At 46.8% G+C, this 19944-nt stretch overlaps 1 protein-coding gene across 5 annotated transcripts in view; it reads left to right on the top strand.

Annotated features, from left to right (window-relative positions):
• The window catches only part of LOC136018156 (high mobility group protein HMGI-C-like), a 53303-nt gene extending 33821 nt beyond the window's left edge, over positions 1–19482 (top strand). For 2 of the 5 annotated variants that reach the window (XM_065687138.1, XM_065687139.1), the window contains 5 exons: positions 9291–9501; positions 10076–10162; positions 10633–10680; positions 13524–13614; positions 16741–19482. In XM_065687138.1, the coding sequence (XP_065543210.1) occupies positions 9412–9501; positions 10076–10162; positions 10633–10680; positions 13524–13614; positions 16741–16826 (402 nt within the window). In that variant the 5' untranslated portion in view covers positions 9291–9411 and the 3' untranslated portion in view covers positions 16827–19482. Of the gene's footprint in view, positions 1–1836; positions 2003–4210; positions 4353–9290; positions 9502–10075; positions 10163–10632; positions 10681–13523; positions 13615–16740 lie in introns of those variants that run through there. The other 3 variants (XM_065687140.1, XM_065687141.1, XM_065687143.1) reach the window with 3 other exon arrangements.
• The last annotated feature ends 462 nt before the right edge of the window (positions 19483–19944 follow it).

The raw sequence follows: 19944 nt of genomic DNA, 5'->3' as shown, positions 1-19944 counted from the left end.
TTCTCTTGGCCTTAAATGTTAATGAAATTATGAAGTGTGGGTATTAAATTAAAGACACTATCCTCCAATATATGCCCAATAAAGTTTAAATAGGACTCCATTTGCCATTTTTATATCTGACATTTCCTAACTAAACATTTAATTTCCACAATATTAATAATGTTCTTTAGCACTTGCAGCAGTCAACTATCTCTAGTTTAGTGCTGTAGCATTAAGGTCAATACTTCCTTGCTGGGAAGTGTTTGTATGAAGTGCAGATTTCTTCATTTCATGCAAAGCACAATTCAGGCTCTGACTTAGTCATTATGATTCTGCCCTGTTTGTGCATCATGCATCCTGCTTTGTCTCTGGTGATATTTAAGAAAACAATATGAAAGTATTTTTAATATAATATATAATATATTGATATATTAATATAATAATTATATAAATTATTATTTAATATAATAATAAAAAGAAAAAAGGTTGTGTATTTCCAGTAGAGTGTGTGCAGGAGGAGTTCTGATATGTTGGGTGTATTTAAGCATTTAGATTAATAATAATTTTCAGATACTTGAATTCATACACTCTAATTGTTGGATTAGTCATTGTTGCAGGGGTGATCAAAGGCTTTTCTCGACAGTTCATGCTGATTTTGTTTTATTAGCGGTTAGGAGCTCCAAATAAAGTCTTAAGCCACTTTGCTTAAGACCTGTGTAATTATATGGTGGAAGAGATATCTCTTCCCAAAGAAAATGTTGTCTGAATAAGCAAGATGTTACCAGGTTTGTGTGTTATGTCCCCTTCACGTGTGGGGAGCCGAGTACAAAGGAAAAAGGTGACTTTCCTGGGATCACGGAGGAAGCACATGGCAGCCCCAAGAACGGGATGCATTTCTGAAGCCCCCATGTACATCTTTAACCAGGAGATCGTCGCTCCCATGTTAATAAGGTGGAGACATATTTTCCAGAGTGCAGTAAGTGAATTAGGTGCTTTACTGACATTTTTGGGTATTCCTGAGAAACTCAAGTGATTGCAAGGCTTATATGGATGGCTCTGAGAGAAAAATGAAATGCCTTCAGTTTACTCAATTGTATTATCTCTGTAAGCAATTCACTACTTGACATAAAGAAGAGTCTCAGACTTTGTCTCTTAACATAATGCAATGGGTTTTCTGCAGGTACAGACTGAGATACTTTAACTCTCTGGTTTTACTAATGGTGATGTGTCAAAACCCCCAATAGACATGTCTTAGTCACGTAAAGAGTCTCCATTCTCCTTTGCAAAATACTTTTAGGGACTTTTGCCAGCTCTAATAGTTGTTCACGTAATTAGTATAGCATACCTAACTTAGAGCCATGCAACATCTCTCCTTTTGAAACACAGTTATGCTTACCTGAAGTCAGCTTCCCATTTTTATTTGTGGCTTATAGTAAATGCCCTGAGTGCATTTTGCACTCGGATTAACAACCGCTTTATCATTACAAGCCTTCCTGGGGCTACCTCTGTGGGGTTTCTTTGTCTTTTTTTCTTTCCTGAAACAGCATCAGCATGATTCTTGCTAGCATTTCTAAGGTGGGAAGTCCATGAAATGATCTGTCCCCTTTATTCAGATCATTCATTTCACATTTGGAAACTGGCCTTATTTCTAGGAAGCAGGGCAGTGGTATGAGCTGCCTGGTGTAAGTGCGCTGGTTGGGGATTTATCTTCCTTCTAGGTGAGTGTGAGATTCCAGGCGGTTGAAGTGAGCTCAGTTTCACTTGCTGTCGCTACTCAGGACTGCCATCAGAAGGAGATAGCTGGCAGTGCTCCTGCTGCTTTCCGTATCACTAACTCAGAGTGCAATAAACAGAGTTCGACTCGTTGTAAGGCTCCTGAAATGAATGCGTGCAGAGACGTCGGATAGCGGCTTCCCTCCAGCAAAGAGGGGGTCAGCAGCTGGGTACCTTTGTCTTTCCCTCCTGCCTTCACTGCTGGGTCTGCTGCAGTCAGGTCAAGTGGTGCTGCGCAACTTCTCAACAGGTAATCGTGTTCCTTTCTTTACGCGTTACCAAGCCTGCGTTTGAAATACATACGCAAAGCTCATCTGCAAGGTCCTGCAGATTATTAAGGCACAGTGGTTAAGAAATTGTGTCTCGGGATTGAGAAAGACTTGGTTTGGAAGTAGGTCATGGCACAAAACTGTCTCGCGTGTTCCCAAGCCAGGTGCCAAATGCCTGGTTCCTGGTGCCTCACCAGGAAGCACAGAGGGCCATTTCCTGGTTTTGTGCAAGTGGACAGTGTTTTGCAGATGCCAGTAGTTAGGCTGCACAAGACAGTAATTGCACAGAGGAGCAAGGCATGGTGCTATCTGAAGTAAAAGCTGACTGTGATTTTTGGTTTAGTAACCACAGATTTCTCCTTACCCTTTTATTTCTATGTAAATACTGGTGGTTTTTCTCCCCTGATTCACCTCTGCAGTGCTCGGGGAACTTGCCTTTTGGTGAAAGTGTCTGGACAATGACTTTAAGAAAAGGAAGAAACCTTTAGCAAACCTTTGAGACTTTGGGCAAGTTCCCCAAGGGAAAATGTTAACAGACCCTTAATGTGTCATGCTAGGGAGTCTGCAGTCCACACAGAGGCATTAAGTGTCACTTACCTGGCTTGATACTTTGGGGAGAAGTGCTGGAAGGGTGTCTAAAACCAAGGCAGTGGCCTCAAGATTTGGGGTACTGAGTTTGGTACCTGAGTTTCCTTGGACAGAGATGGTGAACTGGGTCCCATATCCCCTACCTGCTCTGGCTTGGGAGTGGGTGAGAAGTGCTGTGCAGTTCAGCGTGCTGCACCCCTGGGAACCCCAGCTCGCACTCCAGTGCCACTCTGCGCCGAGCTCCCAGGGCAGGGAACTCGACCTTACACCTTTGGCCAGATGGGTCCCACGAGCCTTCAGCTTCCTGGGGGAAGAGGGTGAGGGTGTGTTGTGCTGCTCAGCAGGATGTGGCTGATCCTGGCCTGTATTTCATGAGCTGTGACAGCTTCTCCTTTGTGCTCCTGAACATGACAACATGGGGAGGCTGCTGGTGCAGCCTGCTTATAATGCCTTGCTCTGTTCTCTGCTGGGAGTCCTTAGTGTTACTCTACAAATAGGAATGACTTTATTCTCAGTCCCTGTACCCCAGGTTGAGTGCAAGTGTTAATATTTCCAGTGCTATTCCATAGTTTTGTAGACAAAAAATGTGAAACGCAGAAAGACTACATGAGTTGCCCAAAATAAGAGTCGGGAACAGACTCCAGACCCCTCTTCTCTGGTCTTGGTACTCAGCGGTGCTTTCCCACATCTTCCCTGGGATGGCTAACTGCCTCTTCGCTTTGCCTGCTCTGACCAGAAGAAACGTGGGGCCTTGGCAGGGCTTGGAAGCTGATGGCAGTGAGGTAGGACTGAGGTTGAGCCCTTCACTTTGCAGGTACTTGGCAATCTTCAAGGAAAGTCCTGTGCATACAGAAGTGAATAGGATTTCAGTGCAGCTAGGGCTCTACATGTATGGCCTGATTCATCCTACAGGAAGGTGCAAAGCATTAACTGAGGAAGGAGTGGGAATGTTTTAGGCTATCTGCAGCAGAGCCATGGTGGTATTTCCATGATTAGTTGTGGTATGCATTAGGGTGAGCAAGGTTCCTCAGAGTAGTAACTGCCTCAGGTATCTGGACAGAGAGACGCAGGTTGGCAGGTGTAGGTTCATTCAGGAGTGCTCTTGCAGCAGCATATTGATGTTGTGCTGAAGTGGGGTGCTCAGGATCTGGAAAATATGAAACTACTCATGTCTACATCATTACTTGAACCTTGGGAATCAACAGGCTTTTTCCCATGTAGCTGTGCATGTCTTTAATGTATAAAAGCTTCTAGTGCTGTCAGAAGGTAGGTCTTCAGTCCATAAGCTCCTGTCCCAGGTGGTAGCACCTTCCTACCTTGCTGTCTCGCTCAGGTTCTTCCCCTCAGCCCCATCACCAGCAGAGCTCAGCAGTCAGGGGAACTAAGCACCATGTTGTGGAAGGGGAACTGAAACCCACAAAGGCGCTTTCATTAGGGTTCCACTCTGCAGCAGAGGTGGAAATGTAACTCTGTTGGCAGAGCTAGTAAGGCTCCTGTTCAGGCCTTGAGCTGGTCCCTAGCACTGGTGTGGAGCATGGAAGCACATATGGTTCCTGTATTTTTTTTTTATCCTCTGTAAGCTTAAATAGTTTCTGTGTTCTGAGCTGGGTATTTTATCAGTCAGGATGTGCTGGAGGTGGTGGAGTTGTTTGCTGGTTGAATCAGTTTGGAAGCTCTTGCTATTGACGTTACACAGGAACTGAATTTTTCCCGCTGAGCTGTTGCCTAGCTCGTGCTTCCCAGGTAAGTGAAAGGTTAAGCTGTCCTAAAACGGCTTTGAGAGTAAGAGTCCTTATGTTCAGAAGTGTTGAGCTCAGATTGGGAAGGGTGTAGATGCTAATCAAAATGATCAGGAGATACGACTGCATCCCAAGAAACTGGAACGCGCTGGCTTGTTCAGCCAGGTGAGGTGGGGGATTCTTGTCCCTGCATCACCAATGACAGTAAATAGCTCATTGGAAAAAAAAAAAACACAGGCAAGGAACTAGGAGCTTTTAAGCATGAGACCAGAGATGGCTTAGACTTAGCTACTCAAGGCAGTTAGGGAAATCACCCAGAGAAGTTATTTCTGGGTTTGAGATGTGATTTACGAGGTTGTGGCAGTTACCTGCTGCTGCCACAAGCTTGATTTAGTAGCCCTTAAGTTCCTTATTTCACAGAAAAAAACTGGCACGAAAGGTGACAGAGTGTCCCTGCCACTGCGCTTTCCCAAGGGAGCGATTCCAGCCCTGGCTATCCTGCTTTTTCTGGTGGAGCAGGCGCTGGGGAGCCACGACAAGCTGTGTTGTTTCTTGATTTGCTGTGAGATGCGAGCAGACCTGGGCGTTTGATTTCTCGGAAGGTGAAAGTGATTTCTCATAACGTGAGTACAGATCGTTATTGCTGCAGTTATTGGAATGAAAGGGCTCTCTCTGCCTGGCCTTCTTAGGCCTCTTCTTTAGATGTCTTGACTGACAAAGTCTTTTATCCTCCTCCGCTTGATGCAGGGCTTAGGCCAATTTTCCCACCCCCCTTTCACAGGGAGACTGAGGAGTGACCACATTCATACGGGTGAAGTTACCCTGGGTTTGCTTTGTCACATGTGGCAGCAGAACAATGGCGCTGTGCTAATAAGTGGGAGTTGTGCTTTGTGGATATTTTTTCCTATTATTATAGAGACAGCGGCAGAGTTAAGGCTGTAATGAAGGGTCTCTCACAATCACACTCCTATTATGCTTTGAAAAGGCTTTGTGAGCTTTGTGTCTGGTACGTGGGCACTGCAGCTAGACAATCGTTTGCTGGCAGCATTTGCTGTGAATCATGCCCACAGTTTGGGGGTTTAGTTTGATGTCTCAAGCATTCCTGTCTCATACTGTGTTTCGCCCAAGGACGTAGCATCAAATTTAACCACCCTGAGGAAACGGGATGGGGTTCTGCCATTTACCTCTGTAGTCTGTGGAAAGGGAAATGTCCCTCATGAAGACTATTCAACACCCTGTGTCAAACTACAGCTACACTGTCCCAGGAGGAGCTTTCCTTTCCTGGGAATTAGGTGTGGTAGAAGAACTGGCTTTGTACAACTTAGTACCTAAGTCAGGTGTAATGTGCTTGTGAGAATCCCCTGTCCTCTGCCAGGAGCCTGGGAATGCTTCTGGGACAGGAGGTGCCTCGGTTTAGGTGTTGTCTCTCCCAAAACCATGGTATTCACATCTGCATCATTTGCAAAGCTTTGTATATGGCTCACATAAAGGTGATCTAAGGCCCACAAGCATTGGCCAGGTTTTTAGGTCTTGTGCCCTTGTGGATAATGTATAGGACTGGAAATAAGCCCTGCTGGCTCTGCTCCCAGCAGGGAATGCAGTGACTCCAGGACTCAGTATCGATTGGGTTTTATATATGTATTAAAACTGTTGTTGAGAAATTTGAAATAGAATTGCAAGAGAGTGCTTTTGCTTTGTATGTATCTTACATTGAGTCATGTAAAGCTTACAAAAGCCCCAAGGAGCGGTGCTTGTATAGCTTTGCTTGGGGCTTTTTTTCCTCTCTGCACCAGGCTTCAAGAAGCATGTGCTTGGCGATGGGAAGGTGGAAGAGAGCTGTACAGAGACACTGCTATCTCCTGGCAGTCTGTGCATTTCTCTGCAGTCCTGGCTGGAGAGAGCTTGCCAGATAGAAAGACAGTACAGAGTGTGTCAGTGTAGCAAGATTTAGAAAACAATCACTGTGCAAGAACTGACTTTCTTTGCATCTGGGGGAAAATGAAATCTCTGTGCTGTGATGTACAATTTGGATTTAACGCGGGTTTCAGTCACAGTGAGCCCATGAGAGAGGCGGCTTCGCTAAGAACAATGCCTTCAGTGGATGCGTTTTCTTAGCGTATGAAGTGAAGGCTGGAAGTTTTCTTGCTGCATCTGCCAGGGACATTCTCAGGTTGTGTATGTCCAGCCTGAGGTGACCAAGCAAATAGTGCAGTCTGAGACTGAAAAAGGAAATACAAACACTTCACTCAGCCCTCCTGTCTGCACAGCCTCCCCCAGGTACAACTGCATCAGTTGTTACCTTTGACAGTACTTGCCATAGCCCATAATTCATCCCATTCCCTGTGCTTCAGCCATCACCATGGAGAAACAGCGAAAAACATGCAGGTATGATACTTTTCAAGGATGTGTTTATGTTTTCTCCATAACTCTTTTCCCAGTATCAGCGTTACGATCTGAATTCCAAGGAGTGCTGACCCTGTGCTTTCACATTACTGTGATCCATAGGGAGAAGCTGTGCCGAAGCAGCCTTAATCTCTTCTCAGGGTCCTGGCTTGGACAGCACTTTGACACATGTCCATTCCTATGGCAATGTGTGTTCCCTCTCCACTGGGAGCTGAGGGGAGGCTCAGGCTCAGGAGGGTTCAAGCCACCTTTGCAGCACTCTGGGCTGATCCAGCAGCAGATGTGTGCAGCAGGAGCCAGAGCTGGAGTAGACCTGCCTTTAGAAAGAGGTGCTAAAGCTTCTCTGCTCCTCAGGCAGCCCAGGATCCATGTGTATCAGTGACTGCCTCCTGCCTCAGCCAGCCCCAGATGCCAGCCTCAGCCTGTGTGAGTCCCAATTCTGACCACTAAATCCAGACACAGAAAGCTGTAGCTGGACCAGGGAGCAGGATATCTGTTGGGGTTGGAACTAGATGATCTTTAAGGTCCCTTCCAACCCAAACCATTCTGTGATCCTATTATCTCAGTTAAAGCCCTCTCATCTTTGGAACTTGAACATCTGATCAAACTACAAAGCTCTGGGAACAGTTTCTAAAAGCAGAGCTCTTCTCTGAAAGAGATGCAGACGTGTTTCATGTTTGTCTCTCAGGGACTTGGTGGCAACTGTGCGTGGCTTGTAAGTACAAAGAAAGGGTTTTTTCCTAACTGTCTGCCCTCCAGCTGCAGCCTGAATTCACAGACCTGAGCTCTGCTCTTTGCGTCAACCTCTGATCAGAGGCTTTGATAGAAGAGCTGAGTGTGCAGCAGTATCTGTGAGCTGGGTCCCGACAGTGTGCACAAAGATGCATCCAGGGAGGTCACTAGGTAGGGTTCTCGTGCATGAGCTGGAGCTGAACCCAGCTTCTGCCCTCCAGCATTCTTTTAGAGAAACAGTCACGCTCTTCTACATGGTGCAGCTGTGCTCTTACTTGCAATAGTGCCTTCACTGCCTCAGGTAGGGCCTGCCAGAGGGACCTGGGGATGCAGCAGCACTGGAGGCTGATGGGACAAAGAGCTGTTTAAACACCCCTTGTTACTGTCCATGTAACGAGTGAGAAAGGAGAAATAAAACGAAGAGCTGCAGAAGCCATTTCTCAGGTGGAGGTAGAAGAGCTTCTAAAGGCAAGGCTGACTACACCTGTAGTGTCTAGATGAGAAGAAGGCAATGTACAAGAGGTACAAATGCATTGTTTCTCCATATACTCCTGCTTCTGATGCTGCTTTCCCAGCCACGCTGTTCTCATCTATTTATTCTGTGGTAAGAGTTACCGACAGAAGAGGATTCAGGCTGCACTGCTGGCCTTTGCCCAGCCAGGCTCCTCAGCCCCTCTCATCTTGAGCCCTCCCTGCTGTGCCGGGAGGAAAGGAAGGCCAAGATCTGGGGAGACTGCAGGTGCTATTTTCAAGCAGATCAGCAGACTGGGAGCTGACCTCGGATCCTTGGCTAAGGTTTCCCTCACATGCAGCAAGACCAGTGACCCCACCTCTTATTGTGCCTGGGATTCAGCTGCCAGCTGAAGTCACGATCAAGGTCTCTTCCCTCCTCTTCCTGCTTTGGGATGAGAGGGGGGATGTAAAGGCTCACAGTCAGGCTGCCACCTTCCCTGGCAGACACACCAGAGGAGAAACCTTAAGCAGAAGCAAGGAAAGTAATTGGTTTCGTATGTACCCTCAACAGCTTATGATCTTGGTTATTTCTTAGAGCAGTCAAACCAGAGCAAAGCTCATTCCAACCACAGCAGGCACCGAGTTGAGCTTGGGGATGGGAAAGACTGGGAAGTCTGCTGATACACACTTCCAGTAGGCAAACCAGTGCTCAGGATCCAGCAATACCCAGGTTTGGGTGACTTGTCCTGTAGAAAACGGTGAGCCTTGTGTAGGACCAGAGTTTGAGCGCTCTGAAACGGGGTCAGGCCATCTCTCCAGATGGCAGCTCTTCAGTCATTGATGAGGAACAAACTCTTGAGGAGTTTGTCTTTGAGACAAATTCACCTCTAAAAGACTTTTGTACCCCAGTACTTGCTCTTTCAAGCATCCCGATACAAGGCTCTCTTTGCTGTGCATTTGGGTCTCAGAATTAGGTTTGGTATCTGATGGTACAGGAGCTCCAAATGAAGCTTCACACTTGAATGGGGCATTTTATAACTCAGCGCCAGCACTTCATTTCCCACCTCCTTCCTCCTCAGGCAAAGGAAGCCTACAAAGAGAGGAGTTCAGAGAGCTGAAGACATGGGGAGTTCAGATGGAACTGGCCAACAGGGGGGCAAAGGTAGATGCAGGCACTGACATGCTCAGCTCCTTTGGCAAACAGCCTCAGAAAGCTGAGGAACAGGCCATGGAAAGGCAGTGTCGATGTTTATAAAGCACAGTTATGCTTCTAAATACGTGATGTGTCCCAGACTCTTCCAGCGGATAAAAACAGTAGCAAGCTGTCACGCCTGATTCTCTTTCACCTTTTCAGCCTTACAGGTAGAGGAGAATCCATAGCAGCATAGGGAAAGAAAGAGGAGACAAGTTTTCATTCTTGTCCATGGAAAAATAGCCTGTTGGATTATCATCTGGAAACTGTGGAAAGTGCCAACATGAGCAACGAGAGGCCCATGAACCCTGGCTCATCTACCCTGGCTGGGGGCCTGAAGAGAAAGAGGGGAAGACCAAAGAAGCAGCCACAGGTGAGGGCACATCATCCTAAGAGGCTGCCTGAGGATGCTATGTCATCAGCCTGATAGGATTTGCGGGCGGCCCTGAGAAGCAGCTCGCTAGCGAAGAGAAGGGAAGCTGAGGTGTTCTGTGGTACATGTTATTGCTGCTCAGGAAAGAAGCAGTGCACCCTGGGGCATCTCAGCCCCTGGCTCCAGAGCTGCTTCTAATGTGTCAGGCCAGGAAATGGGATGAGAGGAGCTAGCCAGATCTTTCTTGCAGTCTGGAGGCTTTCGCGTGTCATCACCCTCTGTTTCTGCACCAGTCATTAGGTACGGCAGAGAAGGCCAACACCTTTTCTCTCCCTATTCCAGGCACAATGGTCAGAGTCTGGGAACTTGTTTCCCCAGCCCAAAAGACAAAGGGGTAGGGACATTGCTGGCCATCTTCTAGTGCCTTTCACAGCTGGAAAAGCAGAGGCAACCAGGTATTTAGTGGTCTGGGTGCTATTATTGGTTTAAGACAGTCTAACACACGTTAAAATGAGAAGCTCTGAGTTGTTCCAGGGATCATCCTGCTTAAATGATTTTTTTCCTCCTGTCCCAGGAGGGGGCTGTAGGACCATTGCCAGTGAAGAAACCACGAGGAAGGCCAAAAGGAAGCAAGAAAGTGACTACTGAATCAGGACAAATGGTAAGAGTAAATGGCTCATTTTCTTTAATGTGGGACAGCGAAGCTGGCTGTCCCTTCTTTGAAGCATTGTTAGGGGTACAAGCAGGGAGGTTCCCCTTAGCTTCAATAGAGGCAGTGAAGCTGCCCCTAATTCAGCTCAGCTTTAATTGCCACTGTGGACAAACCAGTTATTGTGGGGTTTGTGAGTTTTAACTCGCCTCCCAGCCTTCCTGTGTTGCCACTGGCTGTTCAGCAGCTTCCTTCTAGCATTTCTCCTCCATTGCTGCCAAATAATCACAACCAGTGTAGTCTGGCAGGCGCTTCCTCCTCAACTGCCCTCTGTCCCCAGCTTTTGTGTTTTCTGCTGCTTGTCTGTCAAGGACATTACACAAATGTCCCCTTGGCCAGGTTCAGTGTATTTATTAGTCACCGTTCCCAGTAAATATGAGAGCTGAAAATAGGGTTTTTTCCCCTCTTTGTTTTTAATAAAGGTAGAGCCTTCTACTGGGAAAAGGCCAAGAGGGAGGCCCCGCAAGTGGGTGAGTACAGGGTTTAGTCCTTTTCTTCTTCTCCAGCCACAGGTCCTAGGGGGACTTTCAGTTGTGTTTGCTCTTCTCAGGCTTTCCATCCACAACGACATTCTTTCAGCCGAGCTGGCCTGGAAACCTAGCACATCAGGGAAGCTCTGACTGCCTTTCTAGTGTCCCTCCGATTCAGTTCCTGAAGAATTGCAAGAGCCCAAGAGAGCCGCTGTACTTAGCTAAAGATGTATTAGTCTTCCACAGCACTTTCCTAGGCTTGGAATGTCAGACTGAAGGTTCCGTCCTCTCTTGGACAGAGGGGTTGTCTTCCCAGGGGTCTTGAAAGACTGAGTGATAGCTTAGCGTGTCGGTTGGTCTCAAAAGGAGAAACAAAATCAAGTAAAGAAATAAATTTGTTGAGATGAAACTTTGAGTCCTGCCAGCAGGAGGCCCTTTCATGCAGCAAAGGCGTAGTAAGAATCAGTAAATGAAGATAGAACACTTCACGCATGAAAAAGATTAAAGCTTTTAATCAATAAGGATATTCAGTCCTGTGAACAATTCATGTCCTGTTCTCTATTGTTAGGAGTGATTAAAAACCCCCCACAACAGCCACAAACCATTATTTGGTGTGTATCTGTGACCACCAAACGTTCCAGACCAAACCCAAGCTGTGCACTTGCTGCAGGCATCTACAGGTTTGTCCTACAGCTGCAGTGCCACAGGAGTGCTTGTGATGAAAGGAGACACTGGTTCAGCAGGGACAGAGCAGTCTGAGAGGGCTACTCAGGAGACTTGGAAGGAAATCTTCACCAGGGAGGATGTTCCAGGATGTGGGAGAGATTCAAAGGCTTTTCTGAAGCAGCAGTGACCTTGGCATACAACTCTTTATTGGGTAGTGGTGGAGGGAATCTGTCTGCAAACTCAGTGCAGAACTGAACCTCCCAGATGGGATCTCCTTCATAAACCTGTCCAATTGCTGTTTCATTTGAAATCCAGATGAGAAGGTCACAATCTAGTGCAGCACCTAGCTTTTACTAAAGGCCATTGCTTTTCCTAAGCCCATTTATAGTATGTTATTTATATACACTGTGTAAGGAAATCTGGTATGTTACCAGTACTTAAAGCAACCAACTTTGCAAATTGAGATCATCAAGCTCTGTGGAAAAGCATTGGAAGCAGAAATTGCTGTGTCTTGGAGACCAAAACATCTTACCAGTGAGTTCTGCTGGTGTTGTTCATGGGCTGACAGTCCCAAAGTAAAGCAGGAGGGCCTAGAAGGGCATGAATAAAGGACGGTGTCCAGGAAAGCCAAAAGAAGTACATCCTATATAAAGCTGAGGGTCCTATGCAGAACAAAGCTGAGAGAGGGTTTCAGAGCAAAGGGCAGTTTATAGAACACCTGCTGGTAGGGCTGTTCTGTGGTTAAACTGACAGTGACAGAAGAGGTGGCTACAGCCCTGCCTTGTAGCTGTTTGGTGTGCTTGACACAGCTGCAGAGAGAGAACCCCCCTTCCCTACTGAGGACAGGCTCCTGCAGTGGGAAAGGAAACAGGGGCAGCCAGACAGTGCTGAGAACATGCTCTCTGACATCTTTTGGGGCATAAACACCATGGGGGTGCTGTTAGAAGCTAACATCTGAAATTAAGCCAGCTGGGATAGTTTTCTGTCCTATATTCTCTTTTTGGTGGTGGTGGTGGTAAAGTGCGATTTGAAAAATAATGTTTTCCATGGAAGTTATTTTCCTCTTATGATAATCTGATTCAAATACTTCCTTATAACTCAGTTGGCACTTCCTTGAGACATTTATGCCACACAGAAAGCAGCAAGGCAGTGGTTTGGGGCATCCTGATAGCTCCCAGGATCTACTAACAGTGATACCAAATGTCTGGTGGCCCTCAGCTGCGTGTGTACCTATACTGCTGCTTTTTACTTGTTTAGAATCATTTAGGTTGGAAGGGCTCACTGGAGATCCTGGAGTTCAAACCACGGCTCAGTGCAGGCCTGACTGGATCACGGTGCTCAGGGATTTGCCCAGTCTATAAACGCCTGTAGCATGCTAGAAATACTTCATAACCATCTCATCTATAGCAAGCTACAAGTGAGGCCGGAAAAGACTCTTCAGCCATTCTCTTCTGTAAGAGACTGTAGTACTGCAGTTCTAGGGTTAGGCTTGGGGGTTTGTGGTTAAAGGAGTTCAGCTGTGTGCCAGAGCTGGAAGTTGGGGTGTTTGTTACTATAAACAATGAGCTGCAGAGTCCTTTGTAAGAAAAGCTTAAAGAAATCTTTGCTTCGTGCCGATTTATTGAATGGAAAACTCTTTGTACGCCGGCTGCTTTTTCTTTACAGCTCATTCTAACTTGGGTTAGTGAAGCGTTCGCATGTATCAGTTCAAAATGATTTGAACGGCTGAGGAGTGGTTCGGGGTAAAACGCCAGCAGGAGAAACAGAACAGGCGTCTGGTTTTCATTTTTGATGGGCAGTGGTTAGTTGTCCTGGACAGGAAAATATCCTCAACTGTAGAAAGTGTTCTCAAGGATGAAAACCTTTCTCCACGGCTGCGTAATGAGGAGGTGTTTCCCAAAGCGCGGGGCTGTTTGTCTCCGAGACTGCTGTGATGGATTCTGACAGCATTCAGAGATGCTCATGAATGTGTGTGGACACACTGGCACTCTTGCCTGTGGTTGGATATGGGAAGCGGTGGCAAATGGACACGCTCTCAGGGCTGTGCCGTCCTATTTAAGTAACATTGATCAAAGGCTTTTTTGCTTTTGTGTCTTTGCAGTTTTGTGTTTCGATACCTAATTTTGTCGGTGGGGGGGTGGTGTTCGGGTGTTTGTTTTCGGTGTTTTTCTTTGTAGCCTCAACCAGTGGCCGAAGGAGGAGTGTCTCAGGAGGGAAATCCTCAGGGAAGCAGTGACTCGAATTTGAACTCGGCGCCAGCTACACAAGGTTTGTAGTTAGATCATTACACAAGACTAAACTGTGCAGCCATGCTCCTGGCAAACCACGCTCTAGCAAACCCAAAGCTTTAGCACTGGCTGCAGTCATTCTGGTAACTTTTACAAACAGAAGAGAATTTGGAAGGCTTCCAGGCACATTCTAACAGGAGGGGAAGCACATTCCTTCCATCTAATTCAGTTGTGACTACTTCAACAGAAGCAGAGGCAGAAAAGAGGGATGGGAAGAGTATCTACATCATTGCAGGAAGTCTTGTGTCTGAGGTTCTGGTCACTCTTATAGGTAAGGTTCAGCAAAATTGTCTGCCTGTGTTATGTAGAAAATGAAAGTAGCCTATTGTGAATGTCTGAACCTTACCCGAGTTAAAAAAATTACAATCCCTTGACTTGTGGAACATCCTAGTATTCTGGATTAACTCCAGCATGCCTCTGTGATAGTCTTGTTCTCTCCTTCCTAGCTTGTACTCAGGGCAGTACTCTCTGCACTAGCATCCCTCCACTAACAGCAGCACAGAGAATGACAGCACTGGCAAGTTTCTATATAGGGCTGCAAAGTTACCTAAGCTGCTTTGAGATGAGTTGGCCAGGTAACTTATAGAATCATAGAATGGTTTGGATTGGAAGCGACCTTAAGATCATCTACTTCCAAGCCCCCTGCCATGGGCAGGGACACCTCACACTGGATCATGTCACCCAAGGCTCTGTCCAACCTGGCCTTGAACACTGCCAGGGCTGGAGTTGTGGGAACTTAGAACCCAGAGTCCCAGCCTCACTAAAACCCTAGGAAAGTGCAAATCCAAGTCCAGCCCATCCATTCGGAGCTTTTTCTGTGGTAGATGCCAGGAAAACTTGTGTGCAGCTGAGCCCTACCTTCAGTGGGCATCAGAGGAAGCTATTCATTATATCCTTTCCCTTGAGGGGGAAGGGGCCAGCAACCCAGGAGAGGCAGATGTTGCCTTGTTCTGCCATTCGGAACAGCTGCTCCCTCATCCCATGGCCGTTAGCGCTGTTGAGTGTGGTGTGTGAAGCGAGCTAACTGACACTGAGCACCCAAACCCAACCTCGGGTTCTTAGAAAGTCCCTGGAAAAGCCACATGATGCAATGCCAGAGCAGTTAACCTCGGCTGCTCAACTCAGTTTCCTCTCGGGCTCCTGGTCCCGTATCACTTCCTGCCACTGAGTTGTGAGATTACATTGGCACAGCCGCAGGCTCACGGGTGATGAGCGCACCTCCGGCCCTGTCCCTGCCTTTCAGTACTGCTCTTAAGCATCACCCAAAACCACAGCCCATGCGGGGACTTTCTTCTTCCTTTCAGTTTGAGTGGGACTGAGAGCGGTGACATGAGGAATACGTTTCCCTCCTGTTGCAATGAGATAGAACCAGATGTGACGGGAGAAGCGGATGCTGTGGTCAGTGGGAGATGGCAGTGAGGCACATGATACTGCAGCCCAAACCACTGTGTGTCTGCATGCTTGGTGCCAGGGATGGAGGGGGGGGGTACTGCTGGGGAAAGTGTGCACTTCTGTAAGGAAAGAACACAGCCAGGACATCAGGGGGGATAAGCATGTACTGAATGAAACCTGGCAATCCTCTGGAAGACCTCGTAACAGTTACTTGCTCAGGAGCTTGAGGTGGAGTGAGTGATAATCCTGTCTTGGAAACGTCTGACTAAAAAGGGAAAGGGGAAACTTTGTGTTCTGACTTACTGGAAACTACAGAGCTTGTGGCTTGTTTGCAAGGTATTACGTGCCTGCAAGCTTTTGTGCTACTTGTGCAGGAGGCTGCTGCTGAGATTTGTTAGCAAGAGGCTGTAATTAGATATTAATGTTTTGCTATAGGCACAGACAGAGCTTTTGGTCATTGTGGGGTTTGTTACTTTGATTTTTCCTTTCAGGTGAGGATTTTTGAGGTGCTGTGCTAGAGCAAGGGCATGGGAGGATACAGTTGCTTGCTTGTTCTGAAGCTTGTAAGCTGTACAGCCTTGAGAAAGAGTTCTGCCCTGGGTTGTGTGTCTGCAGCATTAAGAAAGAATTGCTGAAATAAACCCTGACTGACTCCCTGCTTCCCCATCAGTCTGTTATGGGGAAAATGAAGACCCAGGAAGAGCTGAACTGGAAGTATGCAAGACTTGCCTGCCATGGGGCAGAGAGCTGCTCCAAAGCTGGCTGATGTTTTCCCATGGCCTTTACCTAGGGAGCCTGCCCCAGTTTCCCCAAGGCACGGGTTATGGTGACTCTGGGTTATCCAGGAGCAGGCAGGGCTTTGTTAACGGTTCAGGCTTCACTGGGTTACTACCTGCAGATGCTGCCAATCATAACTCAGTTATTAAAGTTTCTGTTTAGCTGGGCAAAGGAGCATGTGTGGGTCCCACTGCTGAATGATTGATGATGCTGATTCCGTACCTCCTAAGCCACAAAAGCAGCCTTGGTTTCTTTCAGGAGCTTTGCTTGGCTAAGGAGGTATGGGTGTGAGAGGGAAAGAGTTTGCTTTAGGGCAAAGTCTCCAAGCCTCAGCCTAAAGCCAGAAGCAGCCTCGGGATCGTGCTCCTTTCTGCGTCCCTTTCCTTCTCAAGTACATTGAGTGATGGAGGAGCTGCAAACTCCTTTGTCTCACGTTGTTCCCTCTGGGTCCCCTCCCAGTGGCCACCTCAGCTTTCCTGAAAGGAAGGGGCCAACTGCAGATGAGAGCAAGCCTGTGTAGCCAGAAATGTCCCCCACTCACTGTTTTCAGACCCCCTGTGCATCTGCTTCCCTGATGTTTATGACATCGGGCACTTCTGGTACTTTGTGTCTCATGGATTGAGAGTTCCACTTAGGAATACAGAACTGCTCACAGCAGATGCTTGTGTAGCAGAGGCCAAGGAATTTCACACAAAGTGCGACTTCTGGGCTCTCAGTAGCGGTCTCATGCTGAGGCCTGCTGCCAGGGAAGCCATCCTGTCAGGTTTTAGCCTGGAGCTGGTACAAGAATGGGAATGTTGTTAAGATCTCCGGTTGTTCGGGACCAGGTCCTGGCCGCTTTTTAACCTTGCCAGTGACTCACTAATGGGGCATTTGGGCAGGTAGGCTCCTGGAGCCGCAGCTCTAACCTTCTCTCTCCCATGATCTTTCCTTTTAGGCATCACTGGAAAAGACGGTTCCAGGCCCGGCAAAACTACTGATCTTAGGAGATCTCTGGGTACCATCCCTGCCACAGCTCAGTAGTGTTCCACCTGTTCGCACCTTGCTAAAGCCAGAGGACTGGGAAGCAAACAGGACTTTTAATGTCATATTTCAGATTCTTCCTTTGTGATAACTTTGGCCAAGCTTTCTCTCCTGTTGTCTGCTGCCTTACCTCAAGCATCCAAACAGGGACTCAGGGGAAGAAATGGCAAATGCCTTGTTGGAGAGCTGCCTTTCAGTTTGTAGTGTATCTTTTGTAAGCATATTAATCTTTCTTAAAAACACTTGGATAACATGGTGCCTTACCCTGCTATGGACAGCAAGAGTTGAACAGAAACATGGCATTGACTCAGTAAAGCAGATACAGTAATGGAAATCTATTTACACAGCTAACTGCTGAACTTCTGTATCGTACCACCTCGGATGGATTGATGGAGCAATCCCAAGAGCCAAGTTTTACACAGTTGTGTATAGGGTTTGCATCTGAAAGGCAGTTTTTGTGTCCTCTCTTTACTGTATTTGAAAGAAAAAGCTTCATGGTATTTCCAGCTTGCTTAATGTTGCTGTAGTGGTCCGTATGCTGACCACTTGCATGCTTTAGAGGAAAGTTCCCACCCTCATGTCTTGGGGAGTGATCCTAAAATGCTTATCCTAGCATTATCCACTCAGGGCCATCTCCTAGAATTAGTTCTCAGCCTGGTGGCACTCCCCCTGAATGTGATAGCAGCTCTAAGTGCACAGTGCTGACAAGCTTAGTCACAGCCACTGGATTTTACCACTCCAAAGACACGTCTCTAAGGAACCAGCTGCACAAGGGTAGTTTCCTTGCAGAGCCTGGGGATTCGGTTTAAATTAGTTCTATCTTCAGTCCATAAGGTACGTGTGTGGGGTCCTCTAGTGTTGCAGTTATGCAAATGAAAGCTTGCTGGTACAGTTTAGCTTTGGGAGACAGCAGCAGCCAGTGGTGTGAGGTTGTAGCTGCCTGCTCTCAGTCTCGCGTTGTGTGCAGATTTGTGCTTTTGGTGTCAGAGCTCGCCGTGTTAAATCCTGAGGGATTGAGGATATTTCCAATATCCAGTTGCAAACAGTGAAATCCCGGTGGTATTTTCCACCTTGGATGTTCCATCAGTGGATGTTCCGCCTGCTTATTACAGGGACAAAGTGGGTATTTCAATTATATTTGACAAGATGTAAAATTAGCTAGCTTTACAGTGTTAAATATTTCAACGGAACATAATTGGCTTTAAATTTATGGCAGTGCCTAGCAGAAACCCATGAAATGGCAGTTTATATTGAGTCATTTATTATCCTTTCATCAAAGGTCTGTTCCCATAGCAGGTATTTATGTAACACAAGGAAACGTATGCAGATTTCGGAGGAAGGGCTCATTGGAGACAGATGATAAGAGGTAAAAAAAAGGTTGTTTTTCTTCTAGGTCATTTTTTCTGGTTGCCCAGTTTAGCAGTGACGAGAGTCCTGATCCTGCAGTTTGTCCTGGCAGTAGTTTCTTGTGTATGGAGTTTGGTGGTCTCAGGAGAAAACAGCATCACAGATAACCTTTGTGCCTCCTCTACCATGTAGCAGAGAAATCAAGGGTTGAATGGATTAGGTCCCAGGGGCTGACCTAAATCTTAAGCCATAGGATGAGGTGTGCTGCCAGGTATGGGAAGAGTCTGACCCCCTGCTCCTGCTGTGTGGATAAAGCCAGGTGGGACATCGTGCACACAAATCTGTAACTGTTGATGGCTCCATGAGAAGATGCAAGTGGTGCTCCTCTGAATTCAGCTTCTGGAGCTGCTCTTCCTCAGTGGACACACAAGCTCCAGAGCAGTTCATGTCTGCATTCAGAGGCCACCCCAGTGGCAGACCAAGCTATTTTGCCAACTTCTTTACCTAATTCTTCAGGTGAATTGGCAGGTTTAGTACCCTGCTTGCAAGGCTGTACTGCCCATTTAATTAACCCCTCTTACCTGAGAGTAATAGCTGTTACAGTGTAAGGCTGGAACTCCAGCTTCTCCTAAATGGATTAGGAATTGCATCTGTAAGAGACTCAAGCTTTTCTTATGACACCAGTCAGAGCTTTCTCAGCTGGTGGCACATAGTAGGGATGAAAACTGCCTCAGCTAGATAGTAAATCCATTTGCTGTAGGTCAGCTCTATCCTCTGGGACATGCATACAAAGTACTTAAAATCTATGGTCTTTGCTACCTCTGAATACTCTTTTGGGAAGCCACAGCAGACAATGTCTCCATAAAAATATAAGTGCTCAAGGAGAACAAGCAGAGTTCCGCACTATTAGGAGCTACTCTGTGTGCAGTTGAAATCCCAGTTCATAACTTCAGCTTCCATGTTTATGCAGACTTGGAATGAAAGTCAATGCCTGTTAAAGATGGGTGGAATACCAGCCAACTGCAGAGAGCTAGGATCTCACATTGGAGTGCCTGGATTTTCATTTTTGAAATGATAAAACACCCTTTACTTCCCATATAGTGAGTTACCTTCTCTCTGTAGCCAAATCCTACCTCTAAGCACATGCATTCCAAGTGTTTTTAAGCTCAGACAGTTTTGGTTTGACTCAGTCAAAAATAAGAGGTCGTTTCAGTTGGATTCTCATAAGTGGTTTCGGTGAAGGCATAAAGTATGTTGGCAACTTGCAAATGAGCCTTGGAGTTTGTTTCTAATAAAGGTATAAAACGTAGCGGCTCAGGCTCCTGCTCTTCCCCCTCCTGTGCCGCAGCCTCAGCACACAGGCCTATCACCAGCCAAGGTGAGTTTCTCTTCATCTGAATTGGTGTTTTAGGGATTCTAAACCAAAATATGGTCGTTCAGGAGCACCCACAGATCTATGTGCAAACAAGGAATAATGAACATGAGGAAAACACGTGGAGGAAAGCAGGCCCTTAAACCCAAATGAGAGTACCTAATTCCATCCTCTTGTATGTCTTACAGTACCTCGTAACTGGCTTGATGGGAACACAAGCCTATTCTGCTTGTTGTGTACATCCAGAAGCCTCCGCAGCTGTGTCTGTTTATGCCCTGTGTTGTTGTGTGTGTCATACAGGTATTTAGCTTTTCACACAGCTAATTCTGTTCCTGGGCAAAGCCTTTCCAGTTAATGTGGCAGCTTTCCAAATCAGTTCCAAGTCTGGGGTCTGTGGGC

The sequence above is a fragment of the Lathamus discolor genome, chromosome 7, assembly GCF_037157495.1.
Source record: "Lathamus discolor isolate bLatDis1 chromosome 7, bLatDis1.hap1, whole genome shotgun sequence".
Lineage (NCBI taxonomy): Eukaryota > Metazoa > Chordata > Aves > Psittaciformes > Psittacidae > Lathamus > Lathamus discolor.
Note: the sequence above shows the minus strand (reverse complement) of the source record. Positions and strands in the feature narration are given on the sequence as shown.